This window comes from Coffea arabica, chromosome 11c, assembly GCF_036785885.1.
Source record: "Coffea arabica cultivar ET-39 chromosome 11c, Coffea Arabica ET-39 HiFi, whole genome shotgun sequence".
Classification (NCBI taxonomy): domain Eukaryota; kingdom Viridiplantae; phylum Streptophyta; class Magnoliopsida; order Gentianales; family Rubiaceae; genus Coffea; species Coffea arabica.
In genome coordinates, this window is record NC_092330.1 from 7,846,916 (window position 1) to 7,866,177 (window position 19,262).

Here is a 19,262-nt window from a genome sequence, read left to right on the forward strand (position 1 = left end):
TTTGCTTTTTTATAAAATTTTGACCAATTGAATTAACCGGACTGATTTAAAAAAAATTGTTCCGATTTGACGGTTCACTAGTTGGACCCTCCCAATCAACTGGGCTTCACTAAATGAAGCGATTTGTTAGGCCTACTGGATTTGAAGCATAACTGGACTCGGACAATCACCCGATCAACTGTTCAATTGGTTCGACCGGACGGTCCGAGCTGAGTTTTAAAATACAAAACAACAGCATCTAATATTCTAATCTATATATCCTCCCAACGGATTGGGGGAACCTCCTCACAGTCACAGATTCTCAAACACCGCCGACACTCAAAACTCTAACCTGCTAACCAGCTTAGCTGCGGAATGCCACCACTCAAAATGGGCGGCATCAAAAACAAGACAAAGCTACTCCAGCTCACTTTCGCCGCTCTGCTGGCACTTCTTGTTCTGCTGGCCCTCTTCTCCCTTGTCACAAATACCAACGCAGTGCTACAACATCCATCACCATCACATAATACTACTACTACTACTACTAGCACCACCACCACCAGTAAAAGTAGTATTCACGTCCACCAACACCTTCAAATTGCTCACTCAACATGCCAGGACACCTTCTACCCAGACCTCTGCGTCTCCACTCTGGCCACATTCCCGGATCTTCGCCAGAGGACGCTCCCGGAGATCATTTCAGGCATGGTTAACTCCACCGTGTTCGAGGTCAGGGACTCCAAACAAAATTGCACCCGCATTCGCAGAAAGTTACAGAATCTGGACCCGCTGGACCGTCGAGCTCTGGAAGACTGCCTGCAGCTCCTGGACGACACCGTGGCTCAGCTGAAGGCCGCCATCTCCGATCTTTCCTCCAACAAATCTGCTCTCCAGCACTACATGGACCTGCAGACGCTCTTCAGCGCCGCAATGACCAATCAGGACACATGTCTAGATGGTTTCGCTTTCTCGAGGAGGAAGTACATCAGGGAGTTCATCGAGGGAAGGCTTCGCAAGATTTCCCACCACGTCAGCAATTCGCTAGCCATGCTTAAGAGAGTCAAGAAGCAGCAAGCAGCGGCAGGTGCAGTGTTCCAGGAGGAGGAGGGAGAGTTTGGGACGCCGGTGAAGAGTGGAGCTGGGTTCCCGACTTGGTTGAAGAAGAAGGACAGGGCATTGCTACAGGCGCCCCTGAACCAAACTAAAGTCAATCTGACAGTGGCCAAGGACGGCAGCGGCAACTTCACCACTATCAATGACGCGTTACAGGCGGCTCCAAACTCTAGCACCACCAGATTCGTGATTTACATAAAGGCCGGGGCCTACTACGAGTACATTGAGGTGGAAAGCAGGAAGAAAATGATCATGTTTTTGGGAGACGGCATCGGAAAGACAGTGATAAAGGGCAACCGGAGCGTGGGGGCAGGATGGACTACGTTCCGCTCTTCCACAGTCGGTAATTACAACTCCCATCTTCTCCGTCTCTTTTTATTTATTTCTTTTTCTTTATGTGTGTTGTAGGAGTAGAAAGATGGTTAATTCTTTAATATGCTTTCGGATTGGAAAAGAGATTATTTGGGATAATTTTTTGAGTAAAAGAATACTATTATTTTTTTTTAATGTAATGTATGTGAAATGTTAAAAATAATAAAAAAATATATTTAAGACGTAAATAGATAAATTTTTATAAAGTAATTTTTTATCCAAGCACACCGTACGTGAAAAATACTATACACTCTTCTAATACTGTCCATGCTCACTAATTCCTACCCCATATGGCATTTTCATTTTTATAGGAGCATGTTTGGATACTAAATTTTGTTGATATTTTCATATGGCATTTTTTGTCTAAATATTATTTTTCTTGCGTTATAAATAATTATTTTTAAATAAATAAATTTTTTTATATTTTAAATTATTTTTATTTTATATATATTATATTAAAAAATAATTATTTTAAATAATACTCCGTACAGAACACACACAAAGTCTCATCATATGTTTTGTGTAATAATACTACTATCTACTAGTCTCCGTTCCCCAAGCATAGTGTCGGCGTCGACCGATTGTTGGTCTCCAACTAAGTAATGCTGCCACATAACATATTACTCCACTGGTCCGGTCCAGTACAGTAGGTGGCTTGGAGGAAAGGAATAATTGCTCCGTCAACACAGACGGTTGACTGGATAGGGCGGGAGGTTATTTAAAATATTTATTTAAAATAATTATTATAATAATTTTTTTATATAATATATGTGAGATAAAAAAGTGATTGAAAATTGTGTGTATGATTTAAGTAAAATAAAATTTAAAATTTTTATTTGAAACTCTTGCAATCCAAACAAACCACATTCGCATCGAATGCTGATTGAATCCTAAATGCACATGCACCTCTGCTCTCGCAGGACCTTGGCTCTGTTTGGATCCTTCAGTTTTTTAAAAATTAGTTTTTCAAATATTATAAAAATTTTTAAAAAATACTCGGAAATGTACTCTAAAAAGTAGTCTAAATTTTTTTTATATTTAAAAAGTATTTATTCGCATACTTATTTCTTCCTGTTTCACTGAAAGTGTTACATATTTCATTTTGATATGTTTTAAAATATTTATTATTTTATTAAAATCAATGTTGCTCTTGAACTCTTTTTTCAATATTATTCATAATTTTTTATATATTTTTAATAAATTTAAATTTAAAATTCAAAATTTTGAGGACAACTTTGCAAATAAATCTACTAATATTACCGTCAAACTATTATTTTTAGAAAGTTGAAAGTGAGAAATGTGACAGACAATTTGGAACGCAGAGAGTATGTTATGCTGGGAGCTTTAATTGTCAAACGGTCTGGTTGAATTATGTACTAACTAGTATAAATACCCGTGCTACGCACAGTAGTTTATATTTTTGAAAAAAATTACAATTTATGGAGAAATTTTAAAAAAAAATAAAATATTATAATCACGGGCACATGAAAGTATATTTAAAAAAATGAAACTTTGTAACAATAGTTCAATATATGACAAAAATATCTCCATTATTTATAAACTATCACTTTGATGAATGTTGGATCCTGAAAAAAAAAATAGAAATCTATATCATAAATTGAGAGACATAAGGGTCCAATTAAATATAATTGAATATTTAATTTGATAAGTAAATGAAATACTTACAAACATTTTGCCTTTGATTTGATAATCTTCTACGAAGGTGTGAACATTCTTCACACCAATTAACTCTGAGTACGAACGCCAGTGTTGGGGGTTTAATTAATTCAATTGATTTTTGTGGAGTTCGCACTATAAATGAGAATGCACGATTTTTGCATGAACTAATGTGTTGGTCGAACAATGTACATCCATTTTCCTGACAATTAAAAGCATACATAATTCAAAATTATATTTTGTTTTAGACAGTTTGCAAATAATATTATATAAAACTATATACATATAAATAATGTATACCTTTGTTTTTAAATCTTTAAGATAAGAATCATCATAACGAAACATGAATCGTGCATGCCTGTCTTGAAAAGTGAGGTATAGGTTACCACTGGAATCTCTAACTTCTATGTTAACATTGTATCTGTTAAGAAGAAATTGTAATGTATCATGCAAAAAATTATATTAAAATTCAAAATATATGAAAATAATTACCTGACAATAGTGTCGACTACGTCATTACAATGGATATACACCATTTTTGTAAAATGAGATTGACATGATTATCCACAATTTTTGCATAATTCATGGAACATATTGTTTATGTTGATACTTTGAATGTAAGCAAGTATCCAAAAATATTTAACCTAAAACCATCCAAAGAATGTATAAATTACAATTATTAATTCGAAACTACATGTAGATATTTGTTCATTACTTAATTAATTGAGAGGAATTGTATCGTAGGTAGAACTGCATATTTGGATATCCATATTCTCTTAGCATTTGATATCAACAATGCTTGAGACATTGTAAAATTGTATGACCGCAACTACGTCACTAGTTTCTGAGCACATTTATCATTCTCAAACCTGCAAAATTTTCAAATATATATTCGTGAGGGTATGAAATATTATTAATAATTTAATATTTTGGTATTTGTAAAACTTACCAATTGTGTAGGTATTGATCAAAATCCAAGTAGTAATTGACATACAATTTGTTTGCTTGAATAGTATAAAGTGATGGTCCTGCACAATGTGCTATATTTATTGATAAACTACAAAAATAAAAGAAAATAAAGTGAAAATAAATTTAATTACTTTTATAATTTCTCACACAAATACCACAGGCTAGCAAAACATTATTTTTTGTAACAGTTTGACGCAAGTGTTCACCATCATCAGTTGCAAATTTATCACATAAAGTCAACCGAACTACTGTCAAACTTCATTTAGAGAATTTTGGTAAGTATAAATCAAAATTTGCAGAATATAAAATATTTTAAAGATATTGAATCTATTAACTAACCTAATGTCAAGTAAAAGTATGTCACACTTAATTTTATCATTGATAGATGTTTGACAGTGTGAACCAATAGATACAACTAAACCAATTGCATCTACAAAAGATCAAAAAGTATAAGTAATAGCAGTTCAAATATACAACTTAATAGAAGTATGGTTAATTAAGAACGAAATACCTATCAATTGCAAATAATTGTCCATGTGTTGTTTGACCAGATTAAACTTGAAACGGGGTATGGTTCCACAATCATCTAAAATATTCACTATTTTCGTATTGTTTCCAAATGATAATTGGTACTGATGTGAAAATAAAATAAAATAAAGTGAAAATAAATTGAATTACCTTTATAATTTCTCACTCGAATACCACAGGCTAGCAAAACATTATTTTTTTGTAACAGTTTGACGCAAGTGTTCACCATCATCAGTTGCAAATTTATCACATAAAATCAACCGAACTACTGTCAAACTTCATTTAGAGAATTTTGGTAAGTATAAATCAAAATTTGCAGAATATAAAATATTTTAAAGATATTGAATCTATTAACTAACCTAATGTCAAGTAAAAGTATGTCACACTTAGTTTTATCATTGATAGATGTTTGACAGTGTGAACCAATAGATACAACTAAACCAATTACATCTACAAAAGATCAAAAAGTATAAGTAATAGCAGTTCAAATATACAACTTAATAGAAGTATGGTTAATTAAGAATGAAATACCTATCAATTGCAAATAATTGTCCATGTGTTGTTTGACCAGATTAAACTTGAAACGGGGTATGGTTCCACAATCATCTAAAATATTCACTATTTTCGTATTGTTTCCAAATGATAATTGGTACTGATGTGGTGCAAGTCGATATTTAAGATCTGCCGGAATTACATATATATTTTGAAACCAGTGTACCTTGCCTTCATGGAGATGATCTGCGAAAATGTTTATTGTAGTGGGAAGATGGGTGAGAAGTGTTAGTTGGAGTAAGGTGTGTAAGGGGTGTTAGTGGGAGTTAATTTCTTGTTTGAGGGAAACGTGGGAGTGTTAGTTGGAGTTAACTTCTTGTTTGAAGGAAACGTGGGGGAGGGGGGTGTAATGTGCCCATGATATTTTTTACGAAATAAATTAAATGTAAAATGTTAGAAAAATAGAGTTGAGAGAGGGAAAGTTTGTGAAGGTTTGTTACTAAAAATCCCTTCTCAAATTTATATAGATATATATTCCTCTAACACGACTACTGACAACCAGACTCTTAGCTTTGAAAAGCGTGATAGCTTTATTGCAAAATGCAATTTCAATGGTAAAACCAATTGATTGTTGCTGTTTTTTATGGATAAAAAAGATTTGATGACTTTTTTTTTTTCTTCTAATGGATATGTTTCCACCTCAAATTTTTGTAGCTTGTGTTGTTATTTCTTCTGTCCCAAATTTTTTATCACACTTTAGAGGTTGTGCTTTTTATTTTTCAATAGTAGTATGGAAAACACTAGTTTTGTTTTAGTTTCCTTTTGGGATAATATTGGAACATTGTCCTCATGAGGGTGGTCCAACGGTAAGCGGACTCTTGTGGTTCTGAGTTCGAATCTTACCCTGAATTTGAACCTCAGTGACTCGCCTGGGATCGCTGCGTGGGACCATGGAGCACTCCTCTGGTTTGCTGTGCCAACAGGGTCCTAAGAGTTCGAGTCCGGGAATGTTCTGGATTACCAAAAAAAATATATATATATATTGGAACCTTCCTTGAGATTTCTTTTAAAATATTGGAAAGCACTTGTTTTATCATCTAGGACTTCTAAGATTTTAAAATTATCACTTACCTTCCTTACTTTTCTTATTTGTATAACAAAATTTTGAAAACCCTAAACTACTCTTTTTCTTGTTTTGTTAAATAAAAATACTCCTAAAATACTTTATTTACTCCAAAAATCACCACCTAAAAAGCAATCTCTAGTAGTATCACCACGTCACAAAGTCATGCTTCATAACAATATCCATGTGAAAAATAAAAAAGATATTTGTAAATAAATACACTAGCACCAATTTAATTTTATATCTTTAAAATTGACTTCTTATCTCATCAACCTCTAGTCCAAGCCTTTAAGTTGTACTACTAATTATTACAAAAATCAACTCAAAATGAACAAAGAAATCACATCCTACTCTATCACAATCACAAATAGTAAAAATAAATAAAATTCAATTAACTATAATTTATAAATAAAAAATTGTATAGTCATCCAAAGAGATGAGTAAGAGAGAACGTTGGAAAAAAGGGAAAGAGAAGAAAGCGATTTTTGTTTCTTTTTCTCTTTTTTAATTTTTTTGAACTCTATTTATTTGATATGTGAATTATGTATCAAGTGAAGATTAATATAATTTTTTTATAATTCTACTTATTATATAAGAAGAAAGTGGAGTTACTATAGCAACTTCAATGATTGCCAAGTAGATCCCTCTCATTTTGACACGTGGCCCATTCCTTTTCTTTTCTTCATTTTTTTTTTATTTTGTTCATTTTATTTCCTTTCTCCTTTTTGATTAAAGATAATTAAACAAATCCTCATGTACACTGCAAGTTTGTTATTTAGTTTCCACTTTGTACTCCGTTTTTTTCCCCTATAATCCTAATCATTTATTCTATTTTTTCTCTATTGGATTAGTTGATGCATTTTCTTTCATTTTTGTCCATAATTAACTAAATGAATGATTTCATTATCGGAGATCAAGAATGGGTTTGATATTTCCTTTCTTCCATAGTCCAATAATTATGATTCATGATCTTCTACTTTTAATGTCTCTTTTTGGTATATACTATTTGATTTTTTTTTTGTCATTTTTTGCGTCTTGATCAGCAACCTTTGCTTATTGCTTTTCTCACCTGTTTCTTCTTCATCTGACTTTCTTTTTTGTCCAAAAGAGGTATGTGATGCTGTGAATATTTTCCCCAAATCTAAAGAAACAATTTTTTTAGTTTTTTATATTTTATTTATTCTAAAACTACTTTTTGATCTTTTTATTTTTGGAAAAAAATTCCCTAAGGCTGACAACAAGACGGTTGGTGATTACATGAAGAATTTTTAGGCCAACAATGAAAGAATTGTAACTACTTTTCCCTCATAAAATAAATAACACCATTATGCAGATTCATTCTAATTTTAATTTTTTATTTATTAAAATTGTTATTTGATAATAGGGTGATAGTACTACAGTAGAGGAGAAAAAAATCTAATAAATGAAAATCCAAGGTAAATGATGATCAGGAAGAAAAAAAATGATGCCTATTAAATTAAAAATTAATCAGAATCTCTTAATTTATGGATAGGTAATTATATTTTAATTTATATAAAGTTTATTAATTGTGAAAAGTGCTTATAAATTGGATAAGGTGGATGACGTGTAAAATAATTGTTGGGGCTAGCAATTTAGAATGTGAAGATAATATTTTATATCTCTTCATTCAACATTTTGAATGACTAGCTTGTATCCATGATAGATAGTTTATTTTCATGGTTTTAATTTTAGCAAATGATAGCTTGGAAATAAAAGAAGTGCAAAATTAGATTTCAGAATCTTTATTTAAGCTGGTTCTATATGACTTTGTACTCTTATCCTCTTTTATTGCCCATAATGATAGATAATGTAATTAGAGTTTGAGATGATTGTTAGGCATAGAACTGGACATATCATTACTATTTGGCTAAAGAAGTTAATAATATTTTGTCGATTTGACTAGCTAAAACAATTGCAGTTTTCAAGGGAATGCATTTGGTGGTGGAAGTTAGTATTGAGGCTTTTAGCTTAGAGTAGCTTAGAGTGTCACTCTACAAAATATTATTAGAAAATTCTATTTTGATTAAGAAGACATATTTGCAATCAAACAAATTGTTGGATTTGAATTTGCATATGTATATTTAGAAATATGGCAATTTATGTTTTTATTTCAACTTGCTATACGTATTCTATAACTATTTGGTTAGATAATGTTTTCATCTATTTGTAATGCTATTAGAAATGATTTAAATGGATAGATTAACTCGCTCTTTCTCTCAAAAAAGAAAGAAAAATATGCAAGTTTGTATTTTTTTTTTATTGATGTTGAAGATAGTGACAGGTTTTTGTGGCTTTCTATATTTTTTCTAATTATTAAAATGTTAGAAACATTATGACTACTCTTTATTTAATTACAACTAAAACTATGCTGCTATTAAACCGATAATACACTCATAATGGATTTGCTTTTTTTTTTTCTTTTTTGGTATCATTACGTACACATAATATTGGTTAAAAATTCTTTTTCCAAATCACAATAAATTAGGGTTAACTTTATATATGAAATTTCTTTTCATAGCAAATTTTAATTATTTTTATATTTAATTTTTTTCCTATATTTCTATTCATTATGTACTAAAACATTTGTTATTATGTATTTAACTAATGTTCTAGAGGGCCCTGGCTGTGCGTTGCACAGCCGAGGTACCTCTAGTATTAGAAGAAGTAACTAATACTTTCAAAACTTTAAAAGTATTAGGTGATATTAAAAGAAATCTCCACCGAGCTTTCTGATATTATCCCTCTCCTTTTCTATCCGCGTAGGCTGTAGCTTCATTGGTGGAAATAAGAAAAGAAACATGTGGGCTGTGGGGTCAAGTCTTGCAGTGACTCTCTAATTGTTCTCGTCCACTTTCTTCAAAATTCTTTGTAAAAAAGTTAAAGCATGACACTGGGTCTCACAAGCTTTTCTCAACATGTTGAAGGGTAAATGTGAAAAGTAGACAAGCTAAGTCTTAGTGGGAAAACCAACTTAATTATGATAGCAGTCCCATTTACTTAGACTTCTCATGTTGGGATCCTCTTGAATTAAGTAACACGAAGAGTGTTTGTTCTTTTCTTGAGGCAACTCCAACTCAAGCTCTGGGAATCTCATATTGGAATGAGTTCAAGAGATATACAGTGACCTACAGATCAAACAGTGGTCAAAGGTTGTGCGTGTACTATAGATGTTCGCCTCCTCGATGTCCATGCCCCTTAACTTCCCTTGTGTACACCTTTAAATTTGGAGACATCTGGGACTTCCACCTTGGGAACTAGTCCACATTATCAAGCCACGGTCTCATCAGCAATCTTACCGCACAATTCACTGATCTGCTTATCTGAAAATTTGCAGCTGTGGTGGGAGATGGATTCATTGCCAGAGGGATCACCGTTGAAAACTACGCTGGACCTAGCCAACACCAAGCAGTGGCCCTGAGGAGTGGCTCAGATCTCTCAGCATTCTACCAATGCAGCTTCATCGGCTACCAGGACACGCTCTACGTGCATTCCCTTCGACAATTTTATAGGGAATGCGATGTGTATGGTACAGTCGACTTCATCTTCGGGAATGCCGCTGTTGTATTCCAACTTTGCAACCTTTATGCCCGGAGACCAAACCCAAACCAGCAAAACTTATTCACTGCCCAAGGAAGAGAGGATCCTAACCAAAATACTGGGATTTCGATCTTGAACTGCAAAGTTGCTGCAGCAGCAGATTTGCTTCCCGTCCTATCCTCATTTAGAAGCTATCTTGGTCGTCCGTGGAGAGAATATTCAAGAACTGTTTACCTTCTGTCAAACATGGAAAGCTTGATAGACCCTGCTGGATGGTTGCCGTGGAACGGTAGTTTTGCATTGTCAACCCTTTTCTATGGGGAGTATAAGAATAGAGGACCCGGTTCAAACACCACTGCCAGAGTAAAATGGCCTGGTTACAGGGTCATCACCAATACCACCGTTGCCAGTCAGTTTACGGTCGGAAATTTCATCCAGGGAACTGCATGGCTGCCTAATACTGGAATCCCATTTTATCCCAATTTGACACCCTCCTGAATTGGTTGTCATTGTAATACTCTCCAGTTAGATTCTTCAGCTAGCTAGGGTCCCCTCCACGCACCTCCCCTCCACCCCCCCCCCCCCCCCCCCCACAAAACAACCCTTCACCATTCTAGGCATGCAGTTCTGGAGAAATTGATCCTATTGTTTTAGTAAACTGGGGAATCAATAAGTGAGAACGTATGCTCACATAATCGGTTTGGCTCTCTCTTGCAAATTTTTATTTATGATTGAATTTTGGGAGTAACCTGAAACTGAAATTTTTATCTGCTAGCGAGCCTTTTAGCAGGTACCAGCAACGCTGGAAGATCGCCCAAGGGTTGGCACATCAATTTAAGGTGAAAACCTCGAAATGTCTGAAACATTACTTAATCTTAAGGCATCGTTTACACAATTAAGTAAGACAACAGAACCACGCTGAACCCAAACAAACACCTTTTCTTCTTTTTAAACTTTTTTCCACTTTCTCTTTTGCTATTGGGATTGCTATGGAAAGCATTGGCCAGTTGCTACATTTCGAGTGCCCAAAACGTTCAATTATATATCATCTAAAGGTTGAAATAGTCATACGCTGTGCAAAAGAGCCCTATCGCTAGTTGATTTTACACGGCCTTTAACAGAAAGCAGTCATCCACAACCGAGTTTATTGGTCTTTGTAGTTTCTAAAGCAAAAACTACCGGGTTTATTGGTCTTTGTACATCCTACTGATCGGGCACATTGCAAGTTGCCACGCATTTTGAGTTTTAAATATACTGCATGGGACTTTATTAACGTACACATTTGACATGTATATATAAGTATTGTGTGTATCCCTGAATGATTCAATTTCAAATAATACAATCCGATAAAAATGAAATGCAAATTGTTGACTGTTCCTTTTAAATAGAGGTGGCAAAATGAGTGGGATGAGTGGGATCTACTTGGATTTTAAATGAGATCGAAGAATATGGATTTAGATCTAACCTTACCTATATGTGTTTTGGGACTAATTTGGGTAAGATCACTTTGAAATGGGTTTAGATTGATTCCGCCTAATATCCAAAATCTATTTTTGTATTCTTTTTTTCTTCAATTATTTTTTATTTTTATATAACTTTAATATTTTTAATTTATTAAATTTCTTTTGTTCCTACTATGAATTTATATTTTTTTGAATTCCTTTTGTTACTCAAATTTTCTTTTATTTATTTTCTACGTATATATATTTTTTAATCTTTGATTTCCACTGTTGCTAAATTTTAGTTGAGAAAAAAATAAGTCCTATAAAAACTTTAAAAGATTTATATTTATGATTATAAAGAAATGCCATTGTATGGACTTGTATTTATGCTACTGGAGCTTGTGGAAAAGTATGGCTAGTGAATTAGTTGTAGTACAACAATAGGTGCAAGGATGAAAGTTTAGTCGTATTAAAACTTTTCACATAGCTAGTGAAATTAGTTGTAGCCCAACAATAAGGTACAAAGATGAAAGTTTCATTGCATTAGAACTTTTCACATATATACCAGAGGCACATCAACCTAAATGCTTTAGTTTGATCAAGTAAAAAATAACACAGTTTCCTATATTTTATTTCACTTAACGGCCAACAAATTTTAGAATCATTTTACCTAGATAACTAGATGGTCTAATTTAAAATTTAATCTAGAATTACTATCTTAATCTTATCGTTGCAATATAGAAGAGAAAGGAGAACAAAATTTGAGGACGAAAGAATTTCTAACCACATGACCTGCTTTATTCTCCATATTTTTAGTAACAACAACAAAGTATATTTGTTTGGGAGAGAGGAGTTCATGGGTGAATTAAATTTTTGGTGAGATGTTTAGACCCCAATGGGCACCCCAGTATTTTCCAAGAATTTGCATCAATTGACGGGCATAAATGGAATTAATCCCATTTCAAACCCAAAATCAAAATTAGAATATGCATCCCACCAAAAATCTCTTTGGACATGGGTAGCCTATTGCAACTTGAGATAGATTCCTATCCCTAATTTTGAAGTCTTATGCCAAAGAGATGACATGCAAGAGATTAGCTAAGACGCTTGAAGTTCGCAAATGACATGCAAAAATTTGTTGAGGATAACAGATACAAGAGATTAGCTAAGACGCTTGAAGTTCACAAATGACATGCAAAAATTTGTTGGGAATAACAGATAAGCTATCTTTAGCATTGCATAGAAAAGATCAGATATTTTGAATGCAACGAGTCTAGTTAAAATTGCTAAATAGCGATTGCAATTAATGAAAGATGTTGGATGGGATATATTGTTCGATGAGGTTACTGCATTTTGCAGCCAATGTGAAGTTGAGGTTCCCAATATGGATGCTATATATGTTCTTAAAGGAAAGTCAAAGCGAAAAATTCCAAATATTTCACACTTACACCACTGTAAAGTAGATTTATTTTATAGTGTGGTTTCACGAGTTGAATGAGGATTTGACTAAGGCAAATGCTGAATTGCTTGTTTGTATGTAATATCCTGCTCCAAATAATGATTTTTCATCTTTTGACAAGGAAAAGTTGATTCACTTTGCAAAATTCTATCCATTTGAGTATTTTTTCAATTGATCTGAGGGCTCATGACAATCAGATTGATACTTATATCCTTGATATGCACTCTATAAGAATTTGCAGAATTAAAAGGAATTGCTAGCCTTGCAGTAGAGTAAGTTAAGACTAAAAGGGATATTGTATATCCATTAGTCTATTTGCTTATAAAATTAGCACTTACTTTACCTATTACTATAGCGGCTGTAGAAACGACCTTTTTAGCAGTGGAGATTGTCAAAAATCGATTGCATGTCTTATGGTAATTGATGGATGAATGATTGTTTCATTACTTACATTAAAAAATATATATTTAATAAAATTGACAATGAGCTGATTTTGCAATATTTTCAGAAGATGAGTACTCATAGAGGACAATTATAATACATATCTAATATTATAGTTTTGCTTTTTTTTTTTTTTGTTCTTTTTATATTACACTTTTTACTTTGTAGAAGTTTTATTGCATTAAACTTTGACCTTACCTACTCTCGGATCTTGGTTCCATCACTGATGCCAATGCCATCCTTTTGACAATTGTCTTAAATACTTATTTTTTAGATTAATATGTCTAAATTTAACATTATACACATTGTTCAAAACTTTAGACATTGTAGTTACACTGCCACAGTATAAAGACGTTGGAGGCATAGGTTATAACCATAGCTGGTCAATAAATAACAAATCCTAAACTATTTCACCTTTTTATGCAGCCAGTAACCAAAGTTATGACTTCAACTTGTATGATGAAATGAGCGGTTACGGTTTGCTTCTTAGAAGTCGATATAATTACACTACCATCCAAAATGAATATCCACTCACTTGTAGAATTCCTCGCACTAGTGGACCAACTAGCATAAGAGTAAACAATTACTCTCCCAATAGACCTCTAATGGTCTATACCGGGATTTTGGTAAACCTTGCAAATCTACAAACTAAGCATGAAATATTTGGTCTTGTAGAGTGTGCAATGCATACATCAAGTTTCCAATGGCATTTGTATATGTAAATTGAGCAATTGAACTACCAAAATTTTATGAAATTTCAAGTTAGAACTAAAGATAGTACTCACCTTTTTTATCTTTAGATGTTGAAACTAATTTAATGTCTTGTTAATATATGAGATTGACACAAAACATAACCTCTACTATTTTCCTGATTTTGATATTTAAGATAGTATCAATCTTTCCAGGATCCTTTTTTTTGAAGAATTAGTATCTTCAACACCTTTCATAGTATCAACCATTAGTATCTTATGTACATATAGAAAAATGATCATACTATTCACTGAATTTAGAATGAGTGGTATTTTTTTTATCCTATTTTGCTCATTTTTTGTTTCAAGTGTAGATTTATAGTGTATGCAGTCGGTTCCATTAGGATTTTTTAAAATTACATTGACTTTATTTTGTAAAAATGATAATTTAAATTGTTGAAAGGACAAATTTGAAAACAAACCTAAAGATATTTGATCAAGATGGTCATTTTTAACAAGGCACATTCCATAGATGGATTAATGCTAGAGGTCCTAAATTGTTTTTTTTTTTTTTTGTAAAAATAAAGAAATAAAATGGTCACAATAATAGATAAAAGATTAAATTGGCCAAAACTTCAAATATGAGGTACCAAAATGACCATTTTCCCCTTGATCTCGCTATGCATGGTTTAAATTAGCACGAATCAACATCCATTTTATGTGCTTGAGGCATCATATGAAAGTCCATTGACAAAGCAGGACTTTGTTTCCCAACTAGGGGTGAGCATTCAATGTAAATTTGATAATTAGGTTAGTTGAATTCATTTATTTCGGAAATCTAAACCGCTTTCAATTTCGAATTGGAGATATCCGAATTAATTGCATTTCCAAATTTGAATTTGAAAATGGTAATGAATTCAAGTTAAACATTTTCATTAAAGAAAAAAAGTAAATTTGTTACTTAAGACTTCATTTCAAAATTTGCAATATCCAGCCTAATTAAACTCCTATAATCAAGTCTAATAGCCACTGTAATTAGTCGAGTTATAGGCTTATAGCACGAAGTCAAAGGAAATCAACATCCAAATCAACACACACATTAGAAGTGCCAGAATTCATCAATTCAAATACAATACAAGTCATAAAAGACTAAAGTCACAAGTCCACATTCCACAAGTCACAACTGAAGTCAGAAATCAAAAACCGTTCAAATTCAATAGAATCCATAATGCCAAATTGTCTTGAAAGTTCAAATAGTTAGGTAAGAGAAACTTAGTAAACAAGTAAATATGCTGCCTGCAACAAACTCAAAGCCCCGGTATCTTCTGATCTTCTCCAACTAAAAAGTGATTGAAGTTTCAACACCTCCCTTGATCAAACCTGCAACAAAACATAAAAATGAGAAACATTAGTTACTTTAAAACAATAGAGAAATGGAATTTTACAAGAATCAGCATATGCATTAGATAAGAAATATCTTACGAGATTCTAAAGTTTCAAGATCCTCCAATTCTTCTTCCACATTTAGTTTAGAGTCTGATGGCTGAAGTCAATCTTGAGTGCAAATCAAAGTTTGCACTATTTTAGGTGTTAAAGAACTCCTAAATGGATCAAGGACTCTTCCACCTATGTTAAAAGTAGCTTCAGAAGTAACCATAGATGCAGGCACAACCAACACATCATGGGCTAATTTAGAAAGAACAGGGAATCTAGGACTATTCACCTTCCACCATGTCAAAATATTAAAGTCATCTTCTTCATCTTCACAATCCTTACCAAAATATTTATCCAATTCAGTTTTTGAACCATTGAAACCAGTTTCTATCTTTCTTTTTTTAAACCCCTCTTTAGACATGTCTTGAATGCGTTTCCCAGCATGCATATCACTAGACATTGTACCTTTATCAATTACTCCAAATTTACTTGAAAAAGCTGGGGAGTTCACTTCAAAAGGGAAGATGAGTTTTATGTACTTAGAAAATAGTTGCACCAAAGCTTCTTTTGCAAGTGAACCTATGTTTGCACCATCATGCAGACGATACATTTTTATAAGCACAAACTCTGCATACTCAAATTTAATACGTGGATCAAGAATGGAGGCAACAAAAATAAGCATGTTCATTTTTTCTATTTTTCCCCAATGCTTATCACATTTTTCTTCCATTGTGAATGCCATGACAGCCTCTTCTTGGTTATCACGTTCTATCATATTGTTCAAGACTACATTCATGCCACTAATGTCTCGAAAAAAAGTATTGCAAGTGACATACTTAGACCTAGAAACCTTCAAAGTTAATTCATATAAGTTTTACAAAAATTGATTTAGATATCTAGCTTTTTTCCAATTAGTTGCTGTTGGTATAGAATCAAGTTCTTGAATCATGTAAGGGTCTTCTAGTTCGAACCTATCAAAAACTTGCTCATATATTTGGGCTACATCCAACATCAAGTAGGTGGAATTCCACCTAGTGGGACAATCCAAACACACTCTCTAAACTTTTTCAACTTAGTGGGTGACTCTCTTACATACCTTACAGCTGCACTAATAGAATCAATAGAATTGCCAAACTTTTTCAAACCATCATTAACTACCAAATTTATTATAAGAGCAACATACCTAACATGAAACCACCTTTCCTCCAAAACAGATTTTCCCCAATTAATAAATTTTCCTCTCAAATAAGAAACTATAGTGTCATTCGAGCTAGCAATATCTACAGTAATGGTAAAAATATCATCAATTCTGCATTCAAGCAGATATTTCTCTACAGCTTGTCCAACATCAACACCCTTATAACTAGAAATTGGAACAAAACTTATAACCTTTTTGTTTAAATTCTAGTCATTGTCAATAAAATGAGTTGTAAGACACATATAATGCCAAAAAGTATATCTTTCGTATGATTGAACGGGTATGTGCTAATTTCTTGAGGGGGACAACTGAAGAGTCTAAAAGTTTTCATTGGGTTCGGTGGAAAGACTTATGCTTCCCCATAGAGAAGGGTGGTGTTGGGTTTTGATCGATTGATGACACTTGTATGGATTTCTCTTGCAAGTTGTGGTGGACCTAGGCAGAATCTCTCACTATGGGCTGTGTTCATGCGAGCCAAATATTGTCACGATACTCACCCTTGTCAGGTTGCCATGAGATCTCCTAGTTCAGCAACATGGCGCCGTATGTTAAACATTAGGTGGTTTGCGGAGTTATTTATACTTTGGAGACCTTATAGTGGCATTTGCCACTTCTGATATGATAACTAGACGGGTTCAAGTGCATTATATCTTCGAGCGGAGGTGCAAGAACATTTGTCCTTCCACAACTTTATTGTGGGCGGGGCGTGGGATAGCCGCTTGTTGTCTCATGTCCTTCTGCCTAATTTAGACCAGGCTATGATGGGCATGCCGATCCCCTGTACTCTTTTGGTGCACAGGATGGTGTGGACGGCGTCATCTTTTGGGAGTTTCTCATTATCCTCGGCCTTCCTTAAGGTGCGGGAGGCTAAACCCTCGTCCTTCATATTTAGACAGGTTTAGCATCCGCACATCCCTCTAAAGATTTCCTTCTTTATGATGCGATTGTTGCAGGGACGGTTGCCTTTGGATGATATTTTAACCCGATTTTGGGTGCACTTACCGTCTAAATGCGTTTGCTGTGTGGAGCCTACTGTTGAAATGCTACAGCACGTATTCATGTTAGGTGATGTCGCAAAGGCGGTTTGGAAGTATTTCGGGTCTCTCTCTGGTCTTAATTGGGCTCAAGAGCATTTAAGCATACAGTTAGTGAATTGCTAGTACAAGCCTGCTAAGTCCACGAGGCTCAAATTTGTCTTTCGACTTCTTCCCGTTTTTGTGTGTTGGAATTTGTGGAAGGTGAGGAATTCAATAGTGTTTGAAGGGGTTATCAAGGATGTCCGATCCGTGTGTCGAGCTATTTTTCAAAACTTGAAGGCCGCTTACTGGATGAAGTTTGGTGAATTACAACAGGTCACATCTTGGCCCCGATCTTGGGATTGGTGGAGCAGCGCCCTGATGTGTTTAAGATTCGTCTGGTTCATTGGCAGTCGCCAGTGATGGCAATGTTTAAACTTAACATAGATGAGTACTCTAAGGGAAATCCGGGGTTGAGTGGTGGCAGGGGGATTGTTAGGGATGGCTCAAGGAAGTTCATCTTCGCTTTTGCTGGTTGCTTTGATATTGGTACTAGCTTGTAGGCCGAGGCTGAAGCATTAGTGATATGAACGGCACCAACCTTGTGATGCAACCCGTATAGACAGGAAAGGATCTAGAAGGTAGGACTCACGTTGATGAACACAAATGCAGTGGAATCACATAAACCCGTTGATCACGTGGTCAACGAACCTCGGTATTAGTAGAAGACGCCACAATCTAGCGCGGTCCTAGATTGATAAGTCGAATTGAATACCTAAGAACGATGCTAAGATATTCAATGGTGCTTCAATGATGCTTTGAGAGAACTCTCAAAATGTATTTTATTAATCATCAAAAACTGTCTAATACAACCAACAATGCTTCCTTAAATACTAAACTAGTAATAAAGACTAATGGGCCAAGCTACTTACTAAGGTGGCCCACATGGTCTAAACCATTGACCCAAGGACTGAACGACTACTAAGGTCCAAACCACAAGTTAGTTGGACCTCTATATTACACTCTACTAAAGCTAATAATGGGCCATGGCCCTTGGTCGAATTTGACACCTCTAAACCTCATGGATGGCCGAAAGTAGGATAATATCTCTAGCTTCGTTGAGGCCCTCAATGGCCTTTGGCTCTCCACTTGACTCTCGGGCCGCACGAACCAATATTTGTAATGTTTCATTCAACCTCTTCGCACGAGCTCGTGTCATAGGCCCCAATGGCACCTTCACTTGCTCCACTTGGATAATACTCTCGACCTTCTCATCATATCGGCTGATACGAATGGCACCAATCTTGTGTACAACCCGTACAGACAAGAAAATATCTAGAAGGTAGAACTCACGTTAATGAACACAAACGCAGCGGAATCACCTAAACCCGTTGATCACGTGATCAATGAACCTCGGTATTGGTAGAAAACGTCACAATCTAGTGCGGTGCTAAATTGATAAGTCGAATTGAATACCTAAGAACGATTCTAAGATATTCAATGGCGCTTCAATGATGCTTTGAGAGAACTCTCAAAATGTATTTTATTAATTATCAAAAACTGTCTAATAAAACCAACAATGCTTCCTTAAATACTAAACTAATAATAAAGACTAATGGGCCAAACTACTTACTAAGGTGGCCCACATGGCCTAGACCATTGACCCAAGGACTGAACGACTACTAAGGTCCAAACTACAAGTTAGTTGGACCTCTTTATTACACTCCACTAAAGCTAGTGATGGGCCATGACCCTTGGTCGAATTTGACACT

General features: G+C 34.3%; 2 protein-coding genes across 2 annotated transcripts; one reads left to right on the plus strand and one right to left on the minus strand.

Moving 5' to 3' along the window:
* Positions 1 to 271: 271 nt before the first annotated feature.
* On the plus strand, positions 272 to 10,572 carry LOC113716904 (pectinesterase-like). Its single transcript, XM_027241454.2, has 2 exons — positions 272 to 1,435; positions 9,609 to 10,572. The coding sequence occupies exons 1-2, from the start codon at positions 355 to 357 to the stop codon at positions 10,307 to 10,309; spliced, it is 1,782 nt and encodes a 593-aa protein (XP_027097255.1). The 5' UTR covers positions 272 to 354; the 3' UTR covers positions 10,310 to 10,572.
* A 4,819-nt stretch (positions 10,573 to 15,391) lies between these two features.
* On the minus strand, positions 15,392 to 17,360 carry LOC113715893 (zinc finger BED domain-containing protein RICESLEEPER 2-like). The gene is made up of 3 exons (XM_027240199.2): positions 17,227 to 17,360; positions 16,373 to 16,639; positions 15,392 to 16,118 (listed from the first exon to the last, which is right to left on the minus strand). Exons 1-3 carry the CDS (start codon positions 17,358 to 17,360, stop codon positions 15,392 to 15,394), a joined length of 1,128 nt encoding a protein of 375 aa, XP_027096000.2.
* Positions 17,361 to 19,262: the final 1,902 nt, after the last annotated feature.

Coding starts and splice junctions, on each gene's coding strand:
- LOC113715893 (XM_027240199.2), bottom strand. CDS start 17,360: ATGAAGGACGAGGGTTTAGCCTCCCGCACCTTAAGGAAGGCCGAGGAT. Junction 16,640..17,226: donor GGCATGCCCATCATAGCCTG/GTCTAAATTAGG, acceptor TCCAATTTCTAG/TTATAAGGGTGTTGATGTTG. Junction 16,119..16,372: donor TCTATTAGTGCAGCTGTAAG/GTATGTAAGAGA, acceptor GAAGGTTTCTAG/GTCTAAGTATGTCACTTGCA.
- LOC113716904 (XM_027241454.2), top strand. CDS start 355: ATGCCACCACTCAAAATGGGCGGCATCAAAAACAAGACAAAGCTACTC. Junction 1,436..9,608: donor GTTCCGCTCTTCCACAGTCG/GTAATTACAACT, acceptor GAAAATTTGCAG/CTGTGGTGGGAGATGGATTC.